This window comes from Mustelus asterias, chromosome 1 (assembly GCF_964213995.1).
Source record: "Mustelus asterias chromosome 1, sMusAst1.hap1.1, whole genome shotgun sequence".
Classification (NCBI taxonomy): domain Eukaryota; kingdom Metazoa; phylum Chordata; class Chondrichthyes; order Carcharhiniformes; family Triakidae; genus Mustelus; species Mustelus asterias.
In genome coordinates, this window is record NC_135801.1 from 148,500,145 (window position 1) to 148,527,800 (window position 27,656).

The window sequence follows — 27,656 nt, forward strand, 5'->3', positions numbered from 1 at the left end:
TAGGGTTAGCAAGGATGGGTATGAATTGGCAAGAATCGATTGAGAATAGGCAATCATTCACATTTAAACAAGTGCATGAACGACAACAATTCATCATTCCTCTCTGGTGCAGAAATAAAAGAGGAAAGGTGGCTCAATCCTGGCTTATAAAATAAATGAGCAATAATAGTAAATACAAAGAGGAGATATATGGCATTGAAAAGAAAAAGCAGCAAGCATGAGAAATGGGAATGTTTTAGAATTTAGCAAAAGAAGATGAAAAAAATGATTACGAGGGGGAGAACAGAATGAGAGTAAAATTGCAGGCAACATAGAACCTGAGCTTCTATAAAGATGTGAAGAGAAAAAGTTTAGCGAAGACAAATGTCCCTTACAGTCAGAAGCCAGGGAAATAATGACAGGTTACAAAGAAACAACAGAAGAATTGAACACATAATTTGGTTCTCTCTTCACAAAGGAGGGCACAAATAACCTTGTTGAAATGTTAGGGAACCAAGGGTTTAGTGAAAAAGAAATCAGCATTTGGAAGAACATGGTGCTGGGGAAATTAATGGGATAAAAGGCTGACAAATCACCAGGGCCTGGTAATCCAGATCCCAGAATACTAAAGGAAGTGGCCCTGGAAATGTTGGATGCATTGGTGGTCATCTGTCAAAATTCTATAGACTCTGAAGTGGTTCCTGCAGATTGAATGGTGGCAAATGTGACTCCATTATTTAAAAAGGGAGAGAGAGAATAAAGGAGAATTACAAATCAGTTAGCCTGATCAGTAGTGGGGATGTGCTAGAGTCTATTAAAAATGACGTGATAACAGAACATACAAACAAAATACTGCGGATGCTGGAATCTGGAACAAAAACAGAAAATGCTGGAAAGTCTCAGCAGGTCTGACAGCATCTGTGGGGAGAGAGTAGAGACAACGTTTCAAATCAGGCTGACCCTTCATCAGAACTAAGACCATTCTCTCCGGGAAACCCTGGTTCATTCCTCCATCACACCCAACACCTCACCCCCCCGCCCACGGCACTTTCCCATGCAATCATAGGAGGTGCAACACCTGCCCCTTCTCTTCCTCCTAGCTCACCATCCCAGGTCCTAAGCATCCCTTTCAGGTGAAGCACTGCCTCACATGCACGTCCTTCAATCTAGTCTATTGCAGTCGCTGCTCCCAATGCGGACTACTCTACATCGGAGAGACCAAACGCTGGGTGAACTCTTTGCTGAACACCTTCGGTCTGTCCACAAGCAGGACGAAGACCTTCCTGTCACTTGCCACTTCAACACACCACCCTGCTCTCAAAGAACAAAGAAATTACAGCACAGGAACAGGCCCTTCAGCCCTCCAAGCCTGCATCGACCATGTTGCCCGACTTAACTAAAACCCCCTACCCTTCCGGGGACCATATCCCTCTATTCCCATCCTATTCATGTATTTGTCAAGACGCCCCTTAAAAGTCACTACCGTATCCACTTCCACTACCTCCCCCGGCAACGACTTCCAGGCATCCACTACTCTCTGTGTAAAAAATCTGCCTCGTACATCTCCTTTAAACCTTGCACCTTAAACCTATGCCTCCTAGTAATTGACTCTTCCACCCTGGGGAAAAGCTTCTGACTATCCACTCTGTCCATGCCTCTCATAATCTTGTAGACTTCTATCAGGTCTCCCTCAACCTCCGTCGCTCCAGTGAGAACAAACCAAGTTTCTCCAATCTCTCCTCATAGCTAATGCCCTCCATACCAGGCAACATCCTGGTAAATCTTTTCTGTACCCGCTTCAAAGCTTCCTCATCCTTCTGGTAGTGTGGCGACCAGAATTGAACACTATCTTCCAAGTGCGGCCTAACGAAGGTTCTATAAAGCTGCAACATAACTTGCCAATTTTTAAACTCAATACCCCGGCCGATGAAGGCAAGCATGCTGTATGCCTTCTTGACTACCTTCTTCACCTGAATTGCCACTTTCAGTGACCTGTGTACCTGTACACCCAGATCCCTCTGCCTATCAATGCTCTTAAGGGTTCTGCCATTTACTGTATTTTTTTTATCGGTATTAGACCTTCCTCACATTTGTCCGGATTAAACTCCATCTGCCATCTCTCCGCCCAAGTCTCCAGCTGATCTATATCCTGCTGTATCCTCTGATAGTCCTCATCGCTATCCGCAAATCCACGACCTTTTGTCGTCCGCAAACTTACTAATCAATCCAGTTACATTTCCTCCAAATCATTTATATATATTACTTACAGCAAAGGTCCCAGCACTGATCACTGAGGAACACCACTTGTCACAGCCCTCCATTCAGAAACGCACCCTTCCACTGATACCCTCTGTCTTCTTTGACCGAGCCAGTTTTGTATCCACCTTGCCAGCTCACCTCTGATCCCATGCGGCTTAACCTGCTGTATTAATCTGCCATGAGGGACCTTGTCAAAGGCCTTACTGAAGTCCATGTAGACAACATCCACTGCCCTACCCTCATCAAGCATCTTTGTCACTTCCTCGAAAAACCCAATCAAGTTTGAGAGACATGACCTCCCCTTCAAAAAATCATGTTGCCTCTCACTAATACGTCCACTTATTTCCAAGTGGGAATAAATCCTGTCTCGAAGAATCCTCTCCAATAATTTCCCTACCACTGATGGAAGGCTCACCGGCCTGTAATTACCTGCATTATTCTTCTTACACAAAGGAACAACATTAGCTATTCTCCAATCATCTGGGACTTCCCCTGTAGCCAGTGAGGATAGAAGGCCCCAGCAATTTCCTCCCTTGCATCTCTCGGTATTCTGGGGTATATCCCATCAGGCCCTGGGGGTTTGTCTACCTTAATGTTTCTCAGGAACCCCAATACCTCCTCCTTTTTGATCTCAACATGACTCAAACTATTCACACATCCTTTCCCAGACTCATCATCCACCAAGTCCTTCACTTTGGTGAATACTGACGCAAAGTATTCATTTAATACCTCGCCCACGCATAGATCCTCTGGCTCCACGCATAGATTCCCTCCCTTGTCCTTGAGTGGGCTAACCCTCTTCCTGTCTACCCTCTTGCTCTTTATATATGTATAAAAAGCCTTGTGAGTTTCCTTAATCCTGCTGGCCGATGTTTTTTCATGGCCCCTTTTAGTCCTTCTTACTCCTTGCTTAAGTTTCTTTCTACTTTCCTTGTATTCCACACTTGCTTCATGTGTTACCAGCCTCCTACCTTTGACAAATGCTTCCTTTTTCTCTTTGACTAGGCTCATAATATCTCTCGTTATTCAAGGTTCCCAAAACTTGCCACACTTATCCTTCATCCTTACAGGAATGTGTCGGTCCTGAATCCCTATCAACTTACACTTAAATTCTCCCACATGTCAAATGTTGATTTGCCCTCAAACATCTGCCCCCAATCTACATTCTTCAGTTCCTGCCTAATATTGTTGTAATTAGCCTTCCCCCAATCTCCTACCCACATGTCCATTCTTGGCCTCTTGCAATGTTCTAGCGAACCCCAACGCAAACTGGAGGAACAGCACCTCATCTTCTGATTGGACACTTTACAGCCTTCTGGACTGAACATTGAGTTCAATAACTTCAGAGCATGAACTCCCTCCTCCACCTTCATCCCATTTCCATTTATTTTAGTTCATTTCTTCTTTTCATCTCATTCATCTATTTTTATCATCCTTGAGGGCAGCACGGTAGCACAGTGGTTAGCACTGCTGCCCCACAACACCAGGGACCAGGCTTCGATTCCCGGCTTGGGTCACTGTCTGTGTGGAGTTTGCACATTCTCCCTGTGTCTGTGTGGGTTTCCTCTGGATGCTCCGGTTTCCTCCCACAGTCTGAAAGACGTGCTGGTTCAGCGCATTGACCCGATCAGGTGCTGGAGTGTGGTGACTAGGGGAATTTCACAGTAACTTCATTGCAGTATTAATGTTAGCCTTACTTGTGACTAATAAATAAACTTTAACTTCTCTCTCACTTCCATTGTTCCACTTCTCCATTCCACTTTTCAATCTTGCCTCCTCCCCCCACCCACCTGTCCCTCCCCCTTCAGGACAACTGCCACATTCTTCAGGCAGTCCCTCTGCTCTGCCATTCAGACATTCTGATCACTTATTGGACACTTTTAGCACCTTTCTCAGCCTTCTTCATCCTCATTTACATTCCCTTTGTCCAATTATAGCTCCCCCACCCCTCATAGTATAAACAATTTTCTCATTTTCTTTGCTCTTAATTCTGACAAAGGGTCATCTCGACTCGAAGCATTGGTTCTATTCTCTCTTCACAGATGCTGCTAGACCTGCTGAGATTTTCCAGCATTTTCTGTAATAACAGAACATTTGGAAAGTGTTAACGGGATTGGAGAAAGCCAGCATGTGTCTATGATAAACAAATCCTGCTTCACTAATCTACTGGAGTTTTTGAAGATGTAACTCACAGAATAGATAAGGGAGAACCAGTGGATGTGGTATATTTGGACTTCAGAAGCCTTTTGATAAAGTCCCTCATAAGACGTTAGTGGGTCAAATTAAAGCACACAAAGTCGGGGGTAGTACATTGGCATGGATAGAGAACTGGTTGACAGACAGGAAATAGAGAATGGGAATAAATGGGTCTTTTTTAACTGGCAGACAGTGACTAGTGTGGTACCATAGCGATCAGTGCTTGGGCTCCAACCATTCATAATATAAATGACCTAGATGAGGGATCCAAAAGTAACATTTCCAACTTTGCGGTAGACACAAAAGTAGGTGGTATTGTGAGCTGCGAGGAGGATGCAGAGAACCTTCAAAGTGATTTAGACAAATTGGGTGAGTGGGCAAACACATGGCAGATGCAATACAACCTGTCTTAATATGGAGTTATACACTTTGGTGTGAAATCAGAGATTGTAACAATGCCTGAAGAGACAGGAATGAGTAGAGCTGTAAGGTGTGTTGATCTGAGGGGTGCTGGGCAGGAGAATGCTGGGAAAGTCAGAGCATGGAGCTTTGTTCCTGAGTGTGTTATGTCACTCACTTTCTGGGTCCTCTCGATGCACCGTTTCCATGTTGAAGGGAGCACACTTCTAATTTTTGCTTTCTTCGGTCACTTCCATCCAAACCACTTTGAGGTGTCAGGAAGTTGCCTTTTTCCTCTCACCTCTAGTCTCTTAGATACCACGACAGGAGCTCCTGTTGATGAGAGACCCAGGGCGCAATCTTCCTCAGTCTCCCCTCCAGCTATATGGTTGCTGAATCATAGAATCATAGAAACCCTACAGTGCAGAAAGAGGCCATTTGGCCCATCGAGACTGCACCGACCACAACCCCACCCAGGCCCTACTCCCATATCTCTGCATATTTACCTGCTAATCCCTCTAACCTACGCATCTCAGGACACTAAAGGGCAATTTTAGCATGGCCAATCAACATAACCCGCACATCTTTGGACTGTGGGAGGAAACCGGAGCACCCGGAGGAAACCCACACAGACACGAGGAGAATGTGCAAACTCCACACAGACAGTGACCCAAGCCGGGAATCGAACCCAGGTCCCTGGAGCTGTGAAGCAGCAGTGCTAACCACTGTGCTACCGTGCCGCCCGGTGCTACAGCCTCAAAAAGTCGCATCGAGTTGACCGGTGTCTTCTTCTGACCGATATTATCCTCTCAGATTGATCAGAAAACCAGAAAGTGGGATGCTGAAATCATGGTTCAGTTACGGGGCCAGAACAAAGCCCATTGAGGAATTCAACAGATTCCTGACCTGCTACAAGTTCAGCTGTATTAGCAGGGACTGGAATTTTAGAATTTGGTCAAGATGGGCTAAAGGATATTAGATCTCTAAAATGCACTATTTTGAGTCACTATCAAGAGAAATCAATTATTGAAAAGGTTAATAATCAATTTGGTCGAGATGGGCTAAAGAATATTAGTGAAACATTTGGGTTTTTCGGTAATTATCCATAATCCACAAAGGACCTCAAGCATCTCCCTCCATTAGAGAGGCAATTCGTTATATATACTTAAGAGGCATCACTCTGAAAGCACGGGGCAAGATAAGGAGACAGGCCTCCTTGAACTACCACAACCAGTACAGAGATTGAATTTGTGTTGCTTCTATCATTCTGCATCAGGTTTTGGCCGACTGAGCTAACTCGCCCTCGTACTGAATACAATTAGCAATTCATTGCTCATTCCCTTTTTACAGCCGCAGCTTACTGATACTCAGAGGATGTGTGTGGTTTTCAGATAAAATCCAACACCAAAAATACAAGTCAAGAGTCTCAATAAACTGCTACAGAGTACAGACATTTTTTAAACACCAGCCTTTCCTACCAACAGACTATCCAGGAATCACGGTGCTTCATCTCATGTGGCATTGATCAGATCAACATTGTTAAACTGATGAAAATGAGTCACATCCAAGGAAAATCATTTGGCTCTCTGAAATCAGAGCACACTGAGGCTCCAATTACTGCAAGAGAGGATACATTTGTGATATGTTACACGAGTCTTGATCTCAAATTTGACATTTTAGGAATGTAACAAAGGAAGGGAGCAATCACCACCTGAACTCCTGATACTTGCTATCCTGGCCTGAATTTTGTTGACTGGCAGCAGGTGGGACTTCCATCCATCGCCAGAAGGAAGCCCTGCCTTAGAGAGAAGCCAGACAATCAGATTGGCAGGCAGCTCTCTGGGCCCTCCAGGAACAGCGCTGGAGTGGGGCCTGAAGAGGCATAGCAGCATAGTGTCTCGAACAAGGTGCCAGGAAATGGAGGTTCAGATAGGGGATCCTGGAGAGGGGAGGGTAGATAGGAAGGGGGTACCTGGAGGGTGGGGGTTGGGTAGGTCCAGAAAGGGGGGTTCACAAAGGGAATGTGTGCTTGAGGTCCCGGGGAGAGAGAGGTTCAGAGTTGACCGGGCCTTCATGGCAGCACGTCAACCATCAGAGATGGCATCTGATGGAGGTGACCCCCCACCTTGTAGGTTTTCAAATTGACTATTTCCGCCCCCAATCTTTCACCTTCCCGCTAGCCTAAGAATTGAAGCTGGACAGTAATAGGCCATTAAGTGGCCATTCAGTGGTGTCTTAAGGGCTCTAATTAGGACAAGGATGGGTCCCCCCTCCCAACTCTCTCTGCCCCATTGTAATATTGCTTCCAAGTCAGAGTGGGCGGGATCCTGGATGAAATCTCATTCATCCAATTTCATTCTCCCAGCTCTCCTCCCCTCGCCTTCCCCAACACCTCCACAACTGTTGAGGCGGGAGTGGAGGGCGGTGGTGAGGAATGTAAAATTCTGGCCCCGATATCCTGGGAGACAATGCTATCCTTTCCTTTGTTATTTGACATAGTAAGACTTAATAAGAAATAATAAGGATGTCAGGACTTCAACAAGATCCAAGAGTTTAACCTCATGGAGTATGGGCTCCCCATATTCGCAGCCAGGTGGCCCTGGAGAGGAAGCATGCAGTGACCGAGAGTACTGTTAACACCTTCCGTGTCCGCTGGGCACCACAGGGACTGGGGTGCATCATAGATCCCTTTAATCAATTTTGATTTGATGTTTTAAGTTTCCTTTCCACTTTGTCTTTTGTTCCCCTCCTTTTGGGGTCTGCCCCTTTTAATTTGTCCCCTTGTTAATTTGAGTTAGTTTATTTGGTTGGAATGAAAAGAGATCCCCATATTCGCGGCCAGGTGGCCCTGGAGAGGGAGCATGCGGTGTCCACGGGCGCAGTTGACGTCTTCCGCGCCTGCTGGGCACCGCAGGGGCTGGGTGCATTATTGACCCTGATAATCACATTATGATTTGATGTTTTAAGTTTTCTTTGTGATTTGATCTTGGTTCGGGCTGTTCCCCCGCCTTTTGGGGAGCTGCCCCTTTTAATTTGTCCCTCAGTTAATTTGAGTTAGTTTATTTGTTTAGTATTCAAAAGAGATATCTGAAGCACCCTTAGGAGTGGGGATAAGTTTGTAAATAAAGGGAATCTGATGAAGGGACATTGGCCTCTGAGGAGTTATTCAAAAGGATGAAGTGGAGAATGGTTAAAATTGATCTCAACATTGATTCTGCTTAACATGAGCAGTGCATCTTCAAGCTGCTGCCTCTTTTCCAGGTGGAAACATATAAGGATAAATGTATTTATTACTGGAGACTGTGTCACTGTGGATGTGGCATGGCATTGCAGCTGTATTTTGATGGACCTGTTGGTCTTTTGCTGCCTGCCTGTTAGGTAAATTATTGAAATTTTTGTCAATTACTTGGCTTGGGGCTTGTTTTCTTGGGTGTCACTTACTCTGGAACTAAATATTTGTTTCAGGAAAAGTTTAGCCAGTGGACCAGAGCAATTCCATTCCTTTCAGTAGACTTGGGGAAGACTGTGAGCTTACTTGGAACCACCTGGTTCCAGAAAAGTATTGATTTATAGCTGTAGACTGTTTTCTGATTAACCAAATGATCTCCACCTTCATGCCAATTGGTTTTGGTTTCCCACAAACCAGCAAGAACAATTAAAATTTCTACATATCAATGTATGTGAAGGTATTGTGGTGTGAGACTTTGCAAAGGTGTAATTAATTATCTATCTCAGTTCATTAATGGGAGGGGACAGGACTTCTAGTTCTCTAAAATGCACTATTTTGAGTCACTATCAAGTGAAATCAAGTATTGAAAGGGTTAATAGTTACACAAGTTTAAGCTGTTACGAAAAAAAGCTTTTCTTATAAAAAATCTTTGCAAATAAGCACCAAGGCCATTGGTCTGAGAAAATTCATTAAAGCAGATATCTGTAACTGGAAAAAGGGAGTGATATACAGACACAAGCTGGAACAATGATAACTTGTAACAATGATGTATTAGGACTTCACACTGATTGGATAATATGACGAAGCAAGCATAAGGTGATTGTGATTGGTTTTAACATCTGAATCATGTAACCTTATTCCTAGAATTGTATTGGTAATATGCTAAGCACTTGTAATTTAATTTGAAACTATAATTGCTTGTGTATTTCTGAGTCCTGCATTCTGGCTAGTTACAGACTGTGACCTGTGACTTTCCAGGGTCCGAGCTATGTAGCTTGATTAAAACAGCTGTTTAAGAGAACTCCATGACCTGGTCTAATTATTTGAAGGGGAAAGTTGTCATCAATTAAAAGGTTGACATCAAAGCCCGCAATAATTATCTTAAGACCTGGATTCAGCATTTGCACATTGATGATAGGTTTCAGTATCAAGCCATAAAAATGTTCACTTAAAATGTTCTACTCTTATTTTACTTACAAATAACCTAGATAGTAACTTACATCCATTTCCTCACAGAAGGTTGAGTTGGGCCCATACTGGAGCTGACATTGATGATGGACATCATACAGTACACCTGGAGCAATGGTGGGAACCACTAATTCCTGTTTAGTTGGTGGATCATTGAGACAGAATCCCCAGCCTCGACTGTAGGTAGAAAAACAAAAAAAAAAGCTTATACATACAAATGTATGAATGAGGAACGCCTCCAGCCTGTTCCGCTAATAAATAAGATAATGGCTAATCTAATGGTAACCTCAACTCCACATTTCCACCTACCCTCGATAACCTTTCACTCCCTTGCTTATCAAGAATCTTTCCAACTCTGCCTTAAAAATATTTAAAGATTCTGCCTCCACCATCACCTTTTGAGGAAGAGAATTCCGAAGACTCACGACTCTGAGAAAAAGATTTTCCTCATCTGGACTTTATATGGGTGACCCCCTAGTTTCAAATTCTCCCACAAGACTATATTTCAGGGGTCATCTTAATAGATAGAAAATCATATTGTCACATGCTTGAATTCCCAATATGTATTCCCAGCAAAACAGCTCTCAGCCAAGGGTGCAGATTAATAGAATTCTCCCTATAACATTTACCACTGTCGATTCTTACTGTCTCACATCCATTCTATACTCCAGTAGTAGATCACAATTCAGTTCCAGTGAATTTAATAAATTGCACTATTATTCTTTCTAACCCAAGCACAAAACTTAAAGGAAGATGATAAAAGAAACTGAATGGTTACCAGATATCCCATTTAGATGAATAGTGTCAATTGTTCATCCCAAGCTGCTATTCTGTCAGATAGGTTTATTGAATGCTGTAATAAATGATGGTGCTCTGCTCTCAAATGATTTTGTTGGAGTTTCTTCAGGACAACATGACAGTCTGATTTATTAACCCTTATTTACTTTAGTAGTTTTGATTGAATATCACTAATACTTATCCACATTATATATTTCTGAGGATGTCAAAATCTTGGTGGCAATTTTGACTTTTTGCGATGGCGTAAAATAGGTGACGGGTGATCTGAAAAATATGAAACTTGGCATCCCCTAACCACGTGTCCTTTTTTTCTACACTTTAATTTTGTTGATGTCTTATACTTTAACCATTGGCCATGTGGTAATCCACACAGAGATGAAGAACGCTTTAAGGTTTAAAGTTTATTTATTAGTCACAAGTAGGTTTACATTAACATTGCAATGCAGTTACTGTGAAAATCCCTAGTTGCCACACTCCGGTGCCTGTTTGGGTACACTGAGGGGGAATTTAGCATGACCAATGCACCTAACCAGCATGTTTTTCAGACTGTGGGAGGAAATCAAAACACCTGGAGGAAACCCACGCAACCACCAGGAGAAAGTGCAGACCCCGCACAGACAATGACCCAAGCTGGGAATCGAACCCGGGTCCCTGACGCTGTGAGGCAGCAGTGCTAGCCACTGTGCCATCTTTCTTTAGAAGTGACCTTCTTTACACTGTCTCAATAATGATCCTAAGTGGAAACCTCCGAGAAGCACCCCTGACTTTGCCCAATGTGGCACCACTTCTACATTGCACAGCAACTGTCCAATGGCAACATTAAGTCAGATTGCCAAAGGGATGCTAAATTTAGCAATAATTTGTGTCTAAACCACTGAAATATTGGGTTCGCCATCTCTTCCTTTTTATTGTTAGTCTAATTTTGAATCCAGCTAAATTACTATGCAGTTTTAAATTACTATTCACTTTTAAGTTTTTTTAAACCTTTAGATGTGGAATTATACCAAAGCCTTCTCAAAGCCCATTGAGAATATAACACTCATTCACTAATTTAATTACCACTTCAAAGAGTTCTGATATGTGACACTTGAGATATTTTCCTCACTTCATCTTATGGTACCAATGATTTTCAAAAGAATGAATAAATCAAGGTTAAACCAACTGATTGATCATTTATTGACTCCAATCTCAATGTTATCATTCCATTCATTGATCTATTTCTTCATCTAGTTCTGCGAGGATTCAGCAATACAACTCATAAAATTATGACTTCCTATGGATAATTGAATACCTTGAATTTCTATGAAGCATATGTACAAGTCCAGTACAGGCACTGTGGTGACCAAATATGTAATCTTCACACACACAAGCTGGTACAAAAATGTCATTTGCCATAACTCTCACTTCCTGATTTCTCAATTTACCGTGATGTTTGTATCCAATTATTCATCAAAGTTGAAGCCAATCTTTAACACTGTCTGCATCCTAGAAAAGTTAATCTCCCTTGAGGCTATTAAATTTTTCTCACTTCCAATACACAATATCTGCAGCAGACCCTAGCCTTTGCTCTGTTTAATCCAACAGTGTAAGATTCTGTTCAGCACAATCTTGTCTACAATCTTGTAAAAACAGAGGGTCATCTGAGTTTATTTCAACATTTCACTGCAATTTGAGATTTTCATTGCACACATAAGTGGATTTAAGGAAACTTCAACTCAGTGGAATGAGGACCATGGCGATCAATAGGCTTTCAATTTTTTTTAAAAATCAGTCATGGGATGTGAGTGTCTATTGCTGATCTCTAATTGCCCTTGAGAGGATGGTGGTTGCTTTCTGGAACCATTGGGTTTCTTCCCACAGTCCAAAGATGTGCGGGTTAGGTTGATTGGCCATGCTAAAAATTGCCCTTAGTGTCCTGAGATGCGTAGGTTAGAGGGATTAGTGGGTAAATATGTCAGGATATAGGGGTAGGGCCTGGGTGGGATTGTGGTCGGTGCAGACTCAATGGGCCGAATGGCCTCTTTCTGTACTGTAGGGTTTCTATGATTCTATGATTGCAGTCCTGTGTGGATTATAGTTTTCACCACAGTTTCTCTGTGACAACTGAGTGGTTTGGCCTATTTCAGAGGTCTCATCCTCCGCAGTGACTGCTCCAGTCCTTGGTTGGCACTTTGGATGGCTGGGGGTCACCTGCTGGGGCCCACTCCACATATCTCTGTACAGTGCAGCAAACATGCTATGCATCACAGTGGGCAGTTCCGGCAACCACTCTCTACTTCCCAGAAGGTTGGCTACTCTCTCAATGGTCGGAACTCATGAATTCAAAGCTCTGAGCCATGCTGGTGCAGATGAACTGAACGGATCCTTCATTCTCAGCCCACGACTCCACCGTATCTCAGGGAACTCTGACATGCGGGTACCCATCTCACACTGCCACACAATGTAGAGCAGAAATGCTTGTACCCAGCTGAATAAGACTATCTGTCCATCATTCTCTAGAGGGGACTGCTCACAGCTGCCTCTGCCCCTCCACATGCTCATAGCTGATGTATTCTTCAATGACTGGGCAGCACGGTAGCACAGTGGTTAGCACTGCTGCTTCACAGCTCCAGGGACCTGGGTTCGAATCCCGGCTCGGGTCGCTGTCTGTGTGGAGTTTGCACGTTCTCCCTGTGTCTGCGTGGGTTTCCTCCGGGTGCTCCGGTTTCCTCCCACAGTCCAAAGATGTGCGGGCTAGGTTGATTGGTCATGCTAAAATTGCCCCTTAGTGTCCCGGGATGCATAGGTTAGAGGGATTAGTGGGTAAATATGTAGGGATATGTGGATAGGGCCTGGGTGGGATTGTGGTTGGTGCAGACCCGATGGGCTGAATGGCCTCTTTCTGCACTGTAGGATTCTATGATTCTATGACTGTCACCCTATTTAGATGCTCACAAAGACCCAAAGTGATTGTATCTGAGCAGCTGGAGGGTGCACTTGTAAGATGTGATCGTGCTCGCTGTCATGACTCTGCAGGTACAGGAATCTGTCCTTCCCCCTTGATATCTGAACCTGTGAAAGATACAATAGGAGGTCATGAGAACTAGCTTGGGAGATTAGAAATCTCTGTACTGCTGGGGCTTCCAATGCAGCTGAGTCTTCAGGACACTGTCAGATAGGGTGGGATGCACTGCAATCCCTTCATCCACACATCTCTTCAATGGCGATGCCTTCCCTGACTTGCTATTCAGCTACTTCCCAGTTGCCATCAGACCTACCTCGCATTAAGTTGATCTTTCTCTACACCCTAGTTATGACTGCAACACTACATTCTGCACTCTCTCATTTCCTTCTCTATGAATGGCATGCTTTGTCAGTATAGCGCAAGAGCAATACTTTTCACTGTATGTTAATATACGTGACAATAATAAATCAAATCAAAGCTATTCAGTCCATCAAGTCTACTCCACCATTCAATGAGATCATGACTGATCTGATATGATGATACTCAACTCCACTTTCCTGCCTTATCCCCATATTTCCTGATTTTCTTCTGGATTAAACATCCGTCTATCTCAGCCTTGAACATGTTTAATGACCCAGCCTCGACATAGCCCTCTTCGGGAAGAAATTCCTCCCCACCTTTGTCTTAAATAGGCACCCCCTTACTCAGAGGTTATGCCCTCTGGTCCTAGGCTTTTACACAAGGGGTAACCTCTCAGCTTCTACCTGTCAAGCCCCCTGAGAATTCTATATGTCCAATAAGGTCGCATCCCATTCTTCTAAACTGCATTGAATACAGGCCCAACATACTCAACCTCGCCTCAGAACAAAATCCCCCCATACCTGGGGCCAACTGAGTAAACCTTTTCTCTGAACTGCCTCCAATGTCAGTATATCTTTCCTTAGATAAGGGGACCGAAACTGTTCACAGTATTCCAGATGTGGTCTTACTAGTGCCTTGTATATATTTAGCAAGGCTTCCTTATTTTTATACTCTATTCCCTTTGAAATAAAGGCGAACACTCCATTTGCCTTCCCTATTATTACCTGTTGAACTTGCAGGCCAGCTTTTGTGAATTATATTGGAGGACACTCAAACCTCTCTGTCCTGCTGCTTTCTGCAGTCTTTTTCCTTTTAAAAAATATTCAGCTCCTTCATTCTTCCTACCAAAGTACATAACTTCACATTTTCATTCATTATATTCCATCAAAGTAGCAGGTTACATTGTCCAGAATGGTGTCAGGCATTTGAGTGCTGTTGGAGCTGCACTCATCCAAACAAGTGGAGTATATTCCATCATACTCCCGACTTGTGCCACATAGATGCTGGACAGTCCCATCTTCATATTGAGGACACCTTCCGTCGTGTTGTGTGGCACTACCACCTTGCTAGTAGGGATAGATTTTGAACAGATCTAGCAACTCAAAATTGGGCATTCGTGATGTGCTGTGGGCTATCAGTAGCAGCAGAAATATATACTACCATAACCGATAATCCGATAGTCTGGTTTACAACACAAAGATTGCCCGGGTGGTTAACAGTGAGGCGGAGTGTCTTGGGTGACAAGAAGATATAGATGGAATGGTCAAATGGGCAGATAAGTTGCAAATGGAATTTAACCTTGAAAAGTATGAGGTAATGCACTTTGGAAGGAGTAATTTGACAAGGAAGTATTCAGTGAATGGTAGGACACTAGAAAGTTCTGTGTAACAAAGATACCTTGGCGTGTTTGTCCACAGATCTCTGAAGGCGGAAGGGCATGTTAGTAGGGTGGTGAAAAAAGGTATATGGGACACTTGCCTTTATCAATCGAGGCATAGATTACAAGAGCAGTGAAGTCATATTGGAATTGCATAGAACTTTGATGAGGCCACAGCTAGAGTGCTGTTTGCAGTTCTGGTCACCACATTATCTCTGAGAATGAGAAGTATATAGACAGTAGCTTTAGGGAGGTAGTTACACCTAAGCAGCAGAGCACAGGAAATTGGGTTACTGTAAGGAGAGGAAATGGAAGTGTGAAAGGACAGGCAGAGCAGGGTTCCCCTTGCGGCCTTACCCCTCCACAACAGGTATACTGAATTGGATACTGTTGTGGGAGATCCTTTACCTGGGACAAGCTGCGACAGCCGGAACTCTGATACTGAGTCTGGTTCTACAGCGCAAGAGGGTGGGAGGAAAAAGAGGAGAGCAGTAGTGATTGGGGTCTCAATGGTCAGAGGTACGGACAGGAGGTTCTGTGGTCGGGACAGAGACTCCAGCATGGTTTGTTGCCTCCCAGGTGCCAAGGTCAGGGATATCTCTGATCGCGTGCACAGCGTTCTAAAGTGGGAAGGTGATCAGCCAGATGTCGTGGTACACATCGGTACAAATGACGTAGGTAGGAAGAGTGAGGAGGTCCTAAAGAGTGAGTACAAAGAGCTTGGAAGGAAGTTAAAAAGCAGGACCCCGAGGGTAGTAATCTCAGGATTGCTACCTATACCACGTGCCAGTGAGGGTAGGAGTAGGATGCTTGGGCAGATGAACACGTGGCTGAGGAACTGGTGTAGGGGGCAGCGTTTCCGATTCTTGGATCATTGGGACCTCTTCTGGGGCAGGCGGGACCTGTACAAGAGAGATAGGTTACACCTAAACTACAAGGGGACAAATATACTTGCAGGGAGGTTTGTTAGTGTTATTGGGGAGCATTTAAACTAGATTTGAAGGGGGATGGGAACCAGAGTGCTAGAGCAGATAGTGGAGCAGAGGTAAAAAGACAGGTTAGTTGAAGCAAAATCACAAATGGAAGTGTTGAGTGTGGTGGAAATAACCTTTTGAGGTGTGTCTATTTCAATGCCAGGAGTATTGTGGGGAAGGCAGATGAGCTGAAGGCGTGGATAGACACATGGAAATATGCCATTATAGCCATTAGTGAAACTTGGCGACAGGAGGGGCAGGACTGGCAGCTCAATGTTCCAGGGTTCCAATGTTTCAGGCGGGATAGAGGCAGAGGGATAAAAGGTTGGGGGGTGGCATTGTTGGTCAGGGAAAATGTTACAGTGGTACTCAGGCAGGATAGATTAGGGAGCTTGTCTACAGAGGTCCTATGGGTGGAGCTGAGAAACAGGAAAGGTATGACCACATTAATGGGGTTGTATAGAACATAGAACAGTACAGCACAGAACAGGCCCTTCGGCCCACGATGTTGTGCCGAGCTTTATCTGAAACCAAGATCAAGCTATCCCACTCCCTATCATCCTGGTGTGCTCCATGTGCCTATCCAATAACCGCTTAAATGTTTCTAAAGTGTCTGACTCCACTATCACTGCAGGCAGTCCATTCCACACCCCAACCACTCTCTGCGTAAAGAACCTACCTCTGATATCCGTCCTGTATCTCCCACCACGAACCCTATAGTTATGCCCCCTTGTAATAGCTCCATCCACCCGAGGAAATAGTCTTTGAACGTTCACTCGATCTATCCCCTTCATCATTTTATACACCTCTATTAAGTCTCCCCTCAGCCTCCTCCGCTCCAGAGAGAACAGCCCTAGCTCCCTCAACCTTTCCTCATATGACCTACCCTCCAAACCAGGCAGCATCCTGGTAAATCTCCTCTGCACTCCTTCCAGCGCTTCCACATCCTTCCTATAGTGAGGTGACCAGAACTGCACACAATATTCCAAATGTGGTCTCACCAAGGTCCTGTACAGTTGCAGCATAACCCCACGGCTCTTAAACTCCAACCCCCTGTTAATAAAAGCTAACACACTATAGGCCTTCTTCACAGCTCTATCCACTTGACTGGCAACCTTTAGAGATCTGTGGATATGGACCCCAAGATCTCTCTGTTCCTCCACAGTCTTCAGAACCCTACCTTTGACCCTGTAATCCACATTTAAATTTGTCCTACCAAAATGAATCACCTCACATTTATCAGGGTTAAACTCCATTTGCCATTTTTCAGCCCAGCTTTGCATCCTATCTATGTCTCTTTGCAGCCTACAACAGCCCTCCACCTCATCCACTACTCCACCAATCTTGGTGTCATCAGCAAATTTACTGATCCACCCTTCAGCCCCCTCCTCTAAGTCATTAATAAAAATCACAAAGAGCAGAGGACCAAGCACTGATCCCTGCGGCACACCGCTAGCAACCTGCCTCCAATCCGAAAATTTTCCATCGACCACCACCCTCTGTCTTCGGTCAGACAGCCAGTTACCTATCCAATCGGCCAACTTTCCCTCTATCCCACACCTCCTCACTTTCATCATAAGCCGACCATGGGGGACCTTATCAAACGCCTTACTAAAATCCATGTATATGACATCAACTGCCCTACCTTCATCAACACACTTAGTTACCTCCTCAAAAAATTCTATCAAATTTGTGAGGCACGACTTGCCCTTCACGAATCCGTGCTGACTATCTCGGATTAATCCGCATCTTTCTAAATGGTCGTAAATCCCATCCCTAAGGACCCTTTCCATCAATTTACCAACCACCGAAGTAAGACTAACCGGTCTATAATTACCAGGGTCATTTCTATTCCCTTTCTTAAACAGAGGAACAACATTCGCCATTCTCCAGTCCTCTGGCACCATCCCCGTGGACAGCGAGGACCCAAAGATCAACGCCAAAGGCTCTGCAATCTCATCCCTTGCCTCCCAAAGAATCCGAGGATACATTTCATCAGGCCCAGGGGACTTATCGACCTTCAGTTTATTCAAAACTGCCAAGACATCCTCCCTCCGAACATCTATTTCCTCCAGCCTATTAGCCTGTAACACCTTCTCTTCCTCAAAAACATGGCCCCTCTCCTTGGTGAGCACTGAAGAAAAGTATTCATTCATCACCTCGCCTATCTCTACTGACTCCATACACAAGTTCCCACTACTGTCCTTATAGACCACCCAATAGTCAGAGAGAATTGGAGGAGCAAATCAGCAGAGAGATAGCTGACAACTGCAAGAAACGCAAAGTTGTCATAGTCGGGGATTTTAATTTTCCACATATAGATTGGGACTCGCATACTGTTCAAGGTTTAGACGGGGTAGAGTTTGTAAAATGTGTTCAGGAAAATTTTCTACATCAGTATATAGAGGTGCCAACTAAAGAGGATGCGATATTGGATCTCCTATTGGGAAATGAGTTAGGGCAGGTGATGGATGTGAGTGTGAGGGAACACTTTAGATCCAGTGATCATAATGCCATTAGTTTCAACCTGATCATGGATAAGGATAGATCTGGTCCTCGGGTTGAAGTTCTGAACTGGAAAAAGGCCAAATTTGATGAAATGAGAAGGGATCTGGGAAGTGTGGATTGGCACAGGCTGTTCTCTGGTAAGGATGTAAATGGAAAGTGAGAGGCCTTCAAAGGAGAAATTTTGAGAGTGCAGAGTTTGTATGTTCCTGTCAGGATTAAAGGCAAAGTAAATAGGAATAAGGAACCTTGGTTCTCGAGGGAGATTGTAACACTGATCAAGAGGAAGAGAGAGTTGTATGAAATGTACGCGCAGCAAGGAACAGATCAGATGCTCGAGGAGTATAAAGAGTGCAGGAAGCTACTAAAGAGGGAAATCAGGAGGGCTAAAAGAAGACATGAGGTTGCTTTGGCAGACAGAGTGAAGGAAAATCCAAAGAGCTTCTATAGGTATGTTAGGAGCAAAAGGATAGTGAGGGATAAAATTGGTCCTCTTGAAGACCAGAGTGGTAGACTGTGTATGGAACCAAAAGAGATGGGGGAGATACTAAATGGTTTTTTTGCATCTGTATTTACTGAGGAAACGGGCATGGAGTCTACGGAAATAGGGCAAACAGGTTGGGAGGTCATGGAACATTTACAGATTAAAGGGGAGGAGGTGTCTTGAGGCAAATCAGAGTGGATAAATCCCCAGGACCGGACAGGGTATTCCCACGGACCTTGAGGGAAGCTAGTGTTGAACTTGCAGGGGCCCTAGCAGACATATTTAAAATGTCAGTATTCACGGGGGAGGTGCCGGATGATTGGAGGGTGGCTCATGTTGTTCCGTTGTTTAAAAAAGGTTCCAAAAGAAATCCGGGAAATTATAGGCCAGTAAGTTTGACGTCGGTGGTGGGCAAGTTATTGGAAGGTGTGATAAGGGATAGGATCTACAAATATTTGGATAGACAGGGACTTATTAGGGAGAGTCAACATGGCTTTGTGCGTGGTAGGTCATGTTTGACCAATCTATTACAGTTTTTCGAGGAGCCTACCAGGAAAGTGGATGAAGGGAAGGTGGTGGATGTTGTCTACCTGGATTTCAGCAAGGCCTTTGACAAGGTCCCTCATGGGAGGTTAGTTAGGAAGGTTCAGTTGCTGGGTATACATGGGGAGGTCGTAAATTGGATTAGACACTGGCTCAATGGAAGAAGCCAGAGAGTGGTTGTGGAGGATTGCTTCTCTGAGTGGAGGCCTGTGACTAGTGGTGTGCCGCAGGGATCGGTGTTGGGTTCATTGTTGTTTGTCATCTAAATCAATTATCTGGATGATGATGTGGTAAATTGGATCAGCAAATTTGCTGATGATATAAAGATTGGAGGTGTAGTGGGCAGTGAGGAAGGTTTCCAAAGCTTGCAGAGGGATTTGGACCAACTAGAAAAATGGGCTGAAAAATGGCAAATGGAATTTAACGCAGACAAGTGTGAGATATTGCACTTTGGGTAAATAATAGGACTCAGAAGAGTGCAGTTGAACAGAGGGATCTGGGAATACAGATACAGAATTCCCTAAAAGTGATGTCATAGGTGGATAGGGTTGTAAAGAGTGCCTTTGGTACATTAGCCTTTATAATTCGGAGTATCGAGTATAAAAGTTGGAGTATTATGGTAAGATTATATAAGGCATTGGTGAGGCCGAATTTAGAGTACTGTGTACAGTTTGTCACCAGGAAGGATGTAAATAAGGTTGAAAGAGTGCAGAGAAGGTTCACAAGGATGTTGCCGGGACTTGAGAAGCTGAGTTACAGAGAGAGATTGAATAGGTTGGGACTTTATTCCCTGGAGTGTAGAAGAATGAGGGGAGATTTGATAGAGGTGTATAAGATTTTGATGGGTATAGATAGAATGAGTGCAAGCAGGCTTTTTCCACTGAGGCTAGGGGAGAGAAAAAGCAGAGGGCATGGGTTAAAGGTGAAAGGAGAAAAGTTTAAAGGGAATATTAGGGGGGGCTTCTTCACGCAGAGAGTGGTGGGAGTGTGGAATGAGCTGCCGGATAAAGTGGTAAATGCTTTTAACATTTAAGAAAAACTTGGACGGGTTCATGGATGAGAGGGGTGTGGAGGGATATAGTCCAAGTGCAGGGCAGTGGGACTAGGCAAACAAATGGTTCGGCACAGACAAGAAGGGCCAAAAGGCCTGTTTCTGAGCTGTAATTTTCTATGGTTCTATGGTTCTATTATCGAAAGGATGTGATTGCACTGGATGCAGAGGAGATTTACCAGGATGCTGCCTGGGATGGAACATTTAAGTTATGAAGAGAGGTTAGATAGGCTTGGTTGTTTTTGTTGGAGCAGAGAAAACTAAGGGGCAACCTGGTCGAGGTGTACAAGATTATGAGGGATATGGACAGAATGGATAAGAGCAGCTGTTTCTCTTAGTTGAAGGATCAGTCTTGAGGGACATCGGTTCAAGGTGAGGTGCAGGAGGTTTAGGGTAGATGTGAGGAAAAACGTTTTTACCCAGAGGGTGGTGACGGTCTGGAATGCACTACCTGGGAAGGTGGTAGAGGCGGGTTGCCTAACGTCCTTTAAAAAGTATCTGGATGAACATTTGGCACATCATAATATTCAGGGCTATGGGCCAAGTGCTGGTAGGTGGGATTAGGTGGGAGTTCAGGTGTTTCTAATGTGTCAGTGCAGACTTAATGGGCCAAAGAGCCTCTTCTGCATTGTATGATTCTCTGATTCTGGTTTATCCCCCATTCTACTATTACCATCAAGCTGGGGGACCAACCCTGCTCAATGAAGGGTGAAGGAGGAGCAACACCAGGCATACCTAAAAATGACTTGTCAACCTGATGGAGTTGACAAGACTACTTGCATGCCAAACAGTGGAAGAAGCATGCGATAGACAGAGCTAAGCAATCCCACAACCAACTGATCAATAACTGAATATTCGCTGAATCCCCCCACTATCAACATCCTGGAGGTTACCATTGACCAGAAACTGAACTGGACCAGCCATATAAATGTGACTACATCAGCGGGTCAGAGGCTGGAAATTCTGCAGAGTAACTCACCTCCTGACCACCACCAATCCGCCCCCCCCCACCCCCCCAAGCCTAACACTCCAAGTTCCCTTCCGATCAACTCACCATCCTGACATGGAACCAAACCACCGTTCCTTCACTGCTGCTGGATTAAAATCCTGGAACACCCTTTCTAATAGCACAGTAGGTCTTCCAACAACACATGGACTGCAGCAGTTCATGAAGGCATCTTACCACCACCTTCTCAAGGGTCATTAAGAATAGCCAATAAATGCTGGCCCAGCCAGCGACACCCACATCCCATGAATGAATTTGAAAGAAGCCTGCTCAGGTGAGTAGCCTCCATCAGTTGTTCCCTTTCTGTTTATTAGTCACCCTTCAGCAAGGCCTCACACCCTCAAGGCTGTGAGAGATCCTGGTACAGGGAAACTATAATTGTGGAACAACTAGTGGGACAGCATTTTCTGTTTTAAGACATTTTGCATTTTGAGCCATCTGCATATTAACTTATCTTGCAACTTACTTAAGATGTGCTATCTTTCACATCGGTTCCCTGGCTGCGCAGTATCATTCTGAGTATTGATACTATCCACAACTTCCTGCTCGGCATGGCAGCATGGTGACACACTGCTGCCTCACAGTGCCAGGGACCCAAGTTCAATTCCAGCCCACAGTGAGTGTCTGTGTGGAGTTTTCACGTTCTCCCCGTGTCTGTGTGGGTTTCCCCCGGGTGTTCCAGTTTCCTCCCACAATCCAAAGATGTGCAGGTTAGGTGGATTGGCCATGGTAAATGTGTGGAGTTATGGGGATAGGGCAGGGGAGGGGGCTTGAGGAAAGTACTCCAACTGAGACTGGGTGCAGACTCGATGGGCCAAATTGCCTCCGTCTGCATGATAGGGATTCTTTGTTGTATTGCACTCCTTGGGAGAGACCACCATGAGGGCTAAATCAGGCAATCCTGCTCATTCCCATTTCACACTGCATCATTGACTTACTTCTTTGCTTCCTTAACTCCATTTTCTGCCTCCTCATTTAGTTTTGTTTGCCAAACCGCTTTTGTAAAAGCTTGTTAGATATTGTAAAAAGGATGCAGGTTGCTTTAAGAGCTAGTCCCATGATTTGGCGGTGATGTCATTAGGGTGTGATCAGTCTGTTGTTTTACTTTGTATTCTGCAGTACAGCGAGCAGCTCTTCAATAAAACCTGCTTTGTGTTTATTTGAATCCATATGTGCAAACTACGTTCTTTTCTTTCTGTTAAAACTCACAAGCCCTAACATAGTTAGGACATTACAAGATGAAACATTTCTTTAAAATATTTGCACTCGTTGTAATGGCTGCAACAACATCTTGTTCCCCGTAGATAGCCACTTGCCTTTAAAATGTCAGGCCTGTAAATAAATGCTAGTCACAGTATTCCTTTTGATGATTTTCCACAGCTACAATCTACATGGAACAGTGTTCACAATTAACTATTCAATAGGCTTGGCACCGTCCTGAGAAGTCGGCAATCATTAAGAGCTTCACACTCTGGTCCTACCACTTTAAAACCAGAAGTGAAAATAATATTCTTATTTATTCCACACAATTTGAGGAAACTCTGAATGTTTGCAATGTTTCATCAGCAATTACTTCTTTCTCTCATTTGTGCTCCATGCAATCTTCTAATGTCATAGCCCACCAGAACAATTTTCTTCACGAAAGATGAGGCAATTTGCAAGCTCAAGTGAAAATGAAAATTACTCTGTTCAAATTATAAAATGAACCTACCTCGTATTAAGCTGATCTTTCTTTACACCCCCGCTATGACTGTAACACTACATTCTGCACCCTCTCCTTTCCTTCTCTATGTACAGTATGTTCTGTCTCTATAGCACGCAAGAAACAATACTTTTCACTGTATACAAATACGTGACAATAATAAATCGAATCAAATCAAATGGCATATGTTAAATAAATGACTCACTCCAAAAAACGTGTGATGTAATCTTTGCTGCAGTGAGACCATATGAGAGGAGATTGATCATACTGCAACTGGCGAGACATGATGAAGTGATGCTTCTCCATGGGTTCACAGTCATTACCCTGTCCATCATGCTGGATGCCAAAACTGTAGGAATGATAATAATCATGGTATTTCGTCATCAACATCACCAGTAAGTAGCGCATTTATTTCTGCAACATTAGAAATTTTCTGCAACATTTTTAGAATAAATACTACAGAGTTAAATTCCTGTGGATTTTCCAGAGCTCATAAGCTGTGACCTCTGGACATGAGACAGTTTCACAGTTAGAAAATCCCAATTAAAATGCGATTGCTGAACATGTCCCGTATGTCCGAGGAGTTGAGCAGACAGTTCTGGAGCAGCCACAAAGTTTGCAATTATCAAACGAGGTGTTTGCTACCTGTGTGGACAAAAGTGAGCTCTGCAATATGGCACAGTGGTTAGCACCGCTGCCTTACAGCGCCAGGGAACCAGGTTCAATTCCAGCCTTGGTTGCCTGTCTGTGTGGAGTTTGCATGTTTTCCCCATGACTGTGTGTGTTTCCTCCGGGTGTTCCCCCAGTTTCCTCCCACAGTCCAAAGATGTGTAGGTTAGGTGGATTGACCATGCTGGGTTGTCCCAAGATGTACGTTGGGTGGATTAGCCAAGGGAAATGCATGGAGTTACGGGGATGAAGCAGAGGGCTGGGCTGGATAAGATGCTCTCTCAGAGAGTTGGTGCAGACTCACTGGGTTGAATAGCCTCCTTCTGTACTGTAGGAATTCTATGATTCTATGAATGTGGATGAGCAGACTGGCCACAGCATCATGATACAGGAAGCTGCTCGTGTGGGGGGAGCAAAAAAGGAATGTTATGGTGGTGGAGAACAGTATAGTGAGAGTATAGTATAGTGAGAGTCATAGAGTAATAAACAGGCCCTTCGGCCCAACTTGTCCATGCCGCCCTTTTTTTTAAACTCCTAAGCTAGTCCCAATTGCCCTCATTTGGCCCACATCCTTCTATACCCGTCATATCCACGTAACTGTCTAAACGCTTTTTAAAATTGTACCCACCTCTACTCGTACCTCTGGCAATTTGTTCCAAACACACACCACCCTCTGCGTGAAAACATTGCCCCTCTGGACTCTTTTGTATCTCTCCCCTCTCACCTTAAACCTATGCCCTCTAGTTTTAGACTCCCATACCTTTGGGAAAAGATATTGACTGTCTCGCTGATCTATGCCCCTCATTATTTTATAGATCTCTACAAGATCACCCCTCAGTCTTCTATGCTCCAGAGAAAAAAGTCCCAATCTATCCAACCTCTCCTTACAACTCAAACCATCAAGTCTGGGTAGCAGCCTGGTAAATCTCTTCTGCACTCTTCCTAGTTTAATAATATCCTTTCTAAAATAGGGTGACCAGAACTGAACACAGTATTCCAAGTGTGGCCTTACAATATCTTGTACAACTTCAACAAGACATCCCAACTCTCCTGGAGAAGGATTGACACTGGTCTTTGCAGCAAAGAGCGTCAGTCCTGGAGGCCGTGTTGCCTACCTAGTCACAAGTTTCAGGACATCTGCTCAGGGCTGGAGAAGAACTTACTGTGGGAGAGAGTGGATCCAGTTGCCGTGACCCACATAGGCACCAAATGACAGAGGCAGGACAAGAAAAGACATTCTGCACAGTAAGTAAGAGGACCTAGGCACCAAATAAGAAGCAGAAATTCTATCCTAGCCACAAGCAAATTGTCATTGCAAAAGTCAGAGTTGGGTATTCAACGCGTAGCTCTGATGCAAGAGAAGTAGGTTCCAGTTCCTGGGGCACTGGGGAAAGTGGGGACTGTACCATTGGAATGGTCTACACCTGAACCATGTTGGCCAGCACAATCAAGGACATGTTCTCTTCTACCTTCTTCTGTCGGGAAAAAGATTCATGATCTGAGATTATGTACCAACCGACTCAAGAACAGCTTCTTCCCTGCTGCCATCAGACTTTTGAATGGACCAACGTTAAATTAAGTTGATCTTTCTCTACACCCTAGCTATTACTGTAACACTACATTCTGCACTCTTTCCTTTCCTTCACTATGAATGGTATGCTTTGTCTCTATAGCACACAAGAAACAATATTTTTCACTGAATACCTATACATTTGACAACAAATCAAATCAAATCAAAAAACAATGTTCTGGTGAGCCATCTAACGAAGAAAGTAGAGAGGGATTTAAACTAAATAAGGTGGGGTGAGGAATTAAGTTTGGGGAGATGTAACAAATCAAGTGGTAGAGTCAAGGCAGGAAAGCAAAAGAGTAATATGGGAAATGAGGGTCAGAGAACAGCAGGAATGGACAGAGAGAAAAAAAGCCGAAGAATCCACCAACAGTCAAGACTAGATATTATCAAGATAACCCTTCTATTCAAGAAGGGAGAGTGGCAGAAAACAATAAGTTTAACATTTGTTAAACTTTGGGCGGCACAGTAGCATAGTGGTTAGCACTGCTGCTTCACAGCTCCAGGGACCTGGGTTCGAATCCCGGCTCAGGTCACTGTCTGTGTGGAGTTTGCACATTCTACTCATGTCTGCGTGGGTTTCCTCCGGGTGCTCCGGTTCCTCCCACAGTCCAAAGATGTGCGGGTTAGGTTTATTGGCCATGCTAAAAATTGCCCCTTAGTGTCCTGGGATGCGTAGATTAAAGGGATTAGCGGGTAAAATATGTAGGGATATGGGGGTAGGGCCTGGGTGGGATTGTGGTCGGTGCAGACTCGATGGGCCGAATGGCCTCTTTCTGTACTGTAGGGTTCCTATGATTTCTTTGATGATTTGTCATGGGGGCAATTTTAGAAGGTGTTGGAATTGATCATTAAGGAGATTAAAACTCGACACTTTGAAAAACTCAAGGTAATCAGGCAGAGTCAGCATGGTCTTGTGGAAGGGAAATCATGTTTAACCAATTTACTGCAGTTCTTTGAAGGGTAACATGTGCTGTGGATGAAGGGGAATCTGTAGATATTCTGTACTTCAATTTCCAAAAGACATTTGATAAGGTGCCACATCAAAGGTTACTGTGGAACATAAAAGTTCATGATGTAGTGGGTAACATGTTAGCATAGATAGAAGATTGGCTGGCTGGCAGAAATGATTTTCCTGATTGGCAGGATGTGATAAGTGGAGTCCCACAGGCGTCTGTGCTGGGGCCTCAAACTTTTATAACTTATATCAATGACTTAGATGAGGGGAGAGAAATCATGATGGTAAATTTTGCACATGACACTAAGATAGGTAGGAAAGTATGTTGTGAAGCAGACATAAGGAGATTGCAAATGGATATAGATAGGTTGAGTGAGTGAGAAAAAATCTGACAGATGAAGTATAATGTGGGAAAATATAAAGTTGCTGGACGGAATTCTCTCAAAAAAATTCAAAGTGTTGAATTCGCAGGAAAACTGGAGTAATTCACTCCATTTTTTTCAGTGGGAGTTCACACTAGAATCACCCACACCCCGTGCATTGCAGAATATCAATGTGAATATCATTAGATTTCAGGGGGCGGGGCCTATTCCCACCCAGGAGGCTGAAACCAGCGGGCTCTGCGCATGCGCATTGGCCCTTAATTGTTAACCTCCTGTTTGCTGGCCAGCTCAATTGCTGTTAACAGGGAGGGATTCAGCGATGGTTACACCATTGAATGTCAAGGGATGGTGGTTAGAGTGTCTCTTATTGGTGATGGTCATTGCCTGGCATTTGTGTGGCGTGAATGTTACTCGCCACTTGTCAGCCCAAGCCTGGATATTGTTCAGATCTTGTTGCATTTGAACATGGGCTGCTTCAGTATCTGAGGAGTCACAAATGGTGCTGAACATTGTGTAATCATCGGCCAACATCCCCACTTCTGACCTTATGATGGAGGGAAGGTCATTGATGAAGCAGCTGAAGATTGTTGGGCCGAGGACACTACCCAGAGGGTAAATTGGAAAATTATCCTTTATTACCAGAACAACTGAAGATAAATGTAAGGATGTTGTGCTTCAGTTATACAGGTTTGAAACCACATCTGCAGTTTTGGTCTCCTTATTTAAGGAAGGACGTAAATGCGATGGAGGCAGTTCAGAGAGTGTTTACTAGATCGATACCTAAAATGAGCAGGTCGTCTTACGAGGAAAGATTGGACAGATTGGGCTTGTTTCCACTGGAGTTAAGAAGAGTAAGGAGTGATGGGATTTAAGTATATAAGATACTGAACGGTCTTGACAAGGTGGATGTGGAAAGGATGCTTCCTCTTGTGGGTATGGCTCTTGTTCTACCCAAGACCGCAAGTAACTACAAAGAGTCGTGAATGAAGCCCAATCCATCATGCAAACCAGCCTCCCATCCATTGACGCTGTCTACACTTCCCGCTGCATCGGAAAAACAGCCAGCATAATTAAGTACCCT

General features: G+C 44.2%; 1 protein-coding gene across 1 annotated transcript in view; it reads right to left on the reverse strand.

Annotated features, from left to right (window-relative positions):
- Positions 1-27,656, reverse strand: part of LOC144498747 (A disintegrin and metalloproteinase with thrombospondin motifs 12-like) — a 557,508-nt gene that overhangs the window by 276,717 nt on the left and 253,135 nt on the right. Inside the window, exons 8-9 of the mRNA XM_078220368.1 lie at positions 23,201-23,344; positions 9,283-9,427 (exon numbers count right to left, since the gene is read on the reverse strand). Of these exons, the coding sequence (XP_078076494.1) occupies positions 9,283-9,427; positions 23,201-23,344 (289 nt within the window). The remainder of the gene's footprint in view (positions 1-9,282; positions 9,428-23,200; positions 23,345-27,656) is intronic.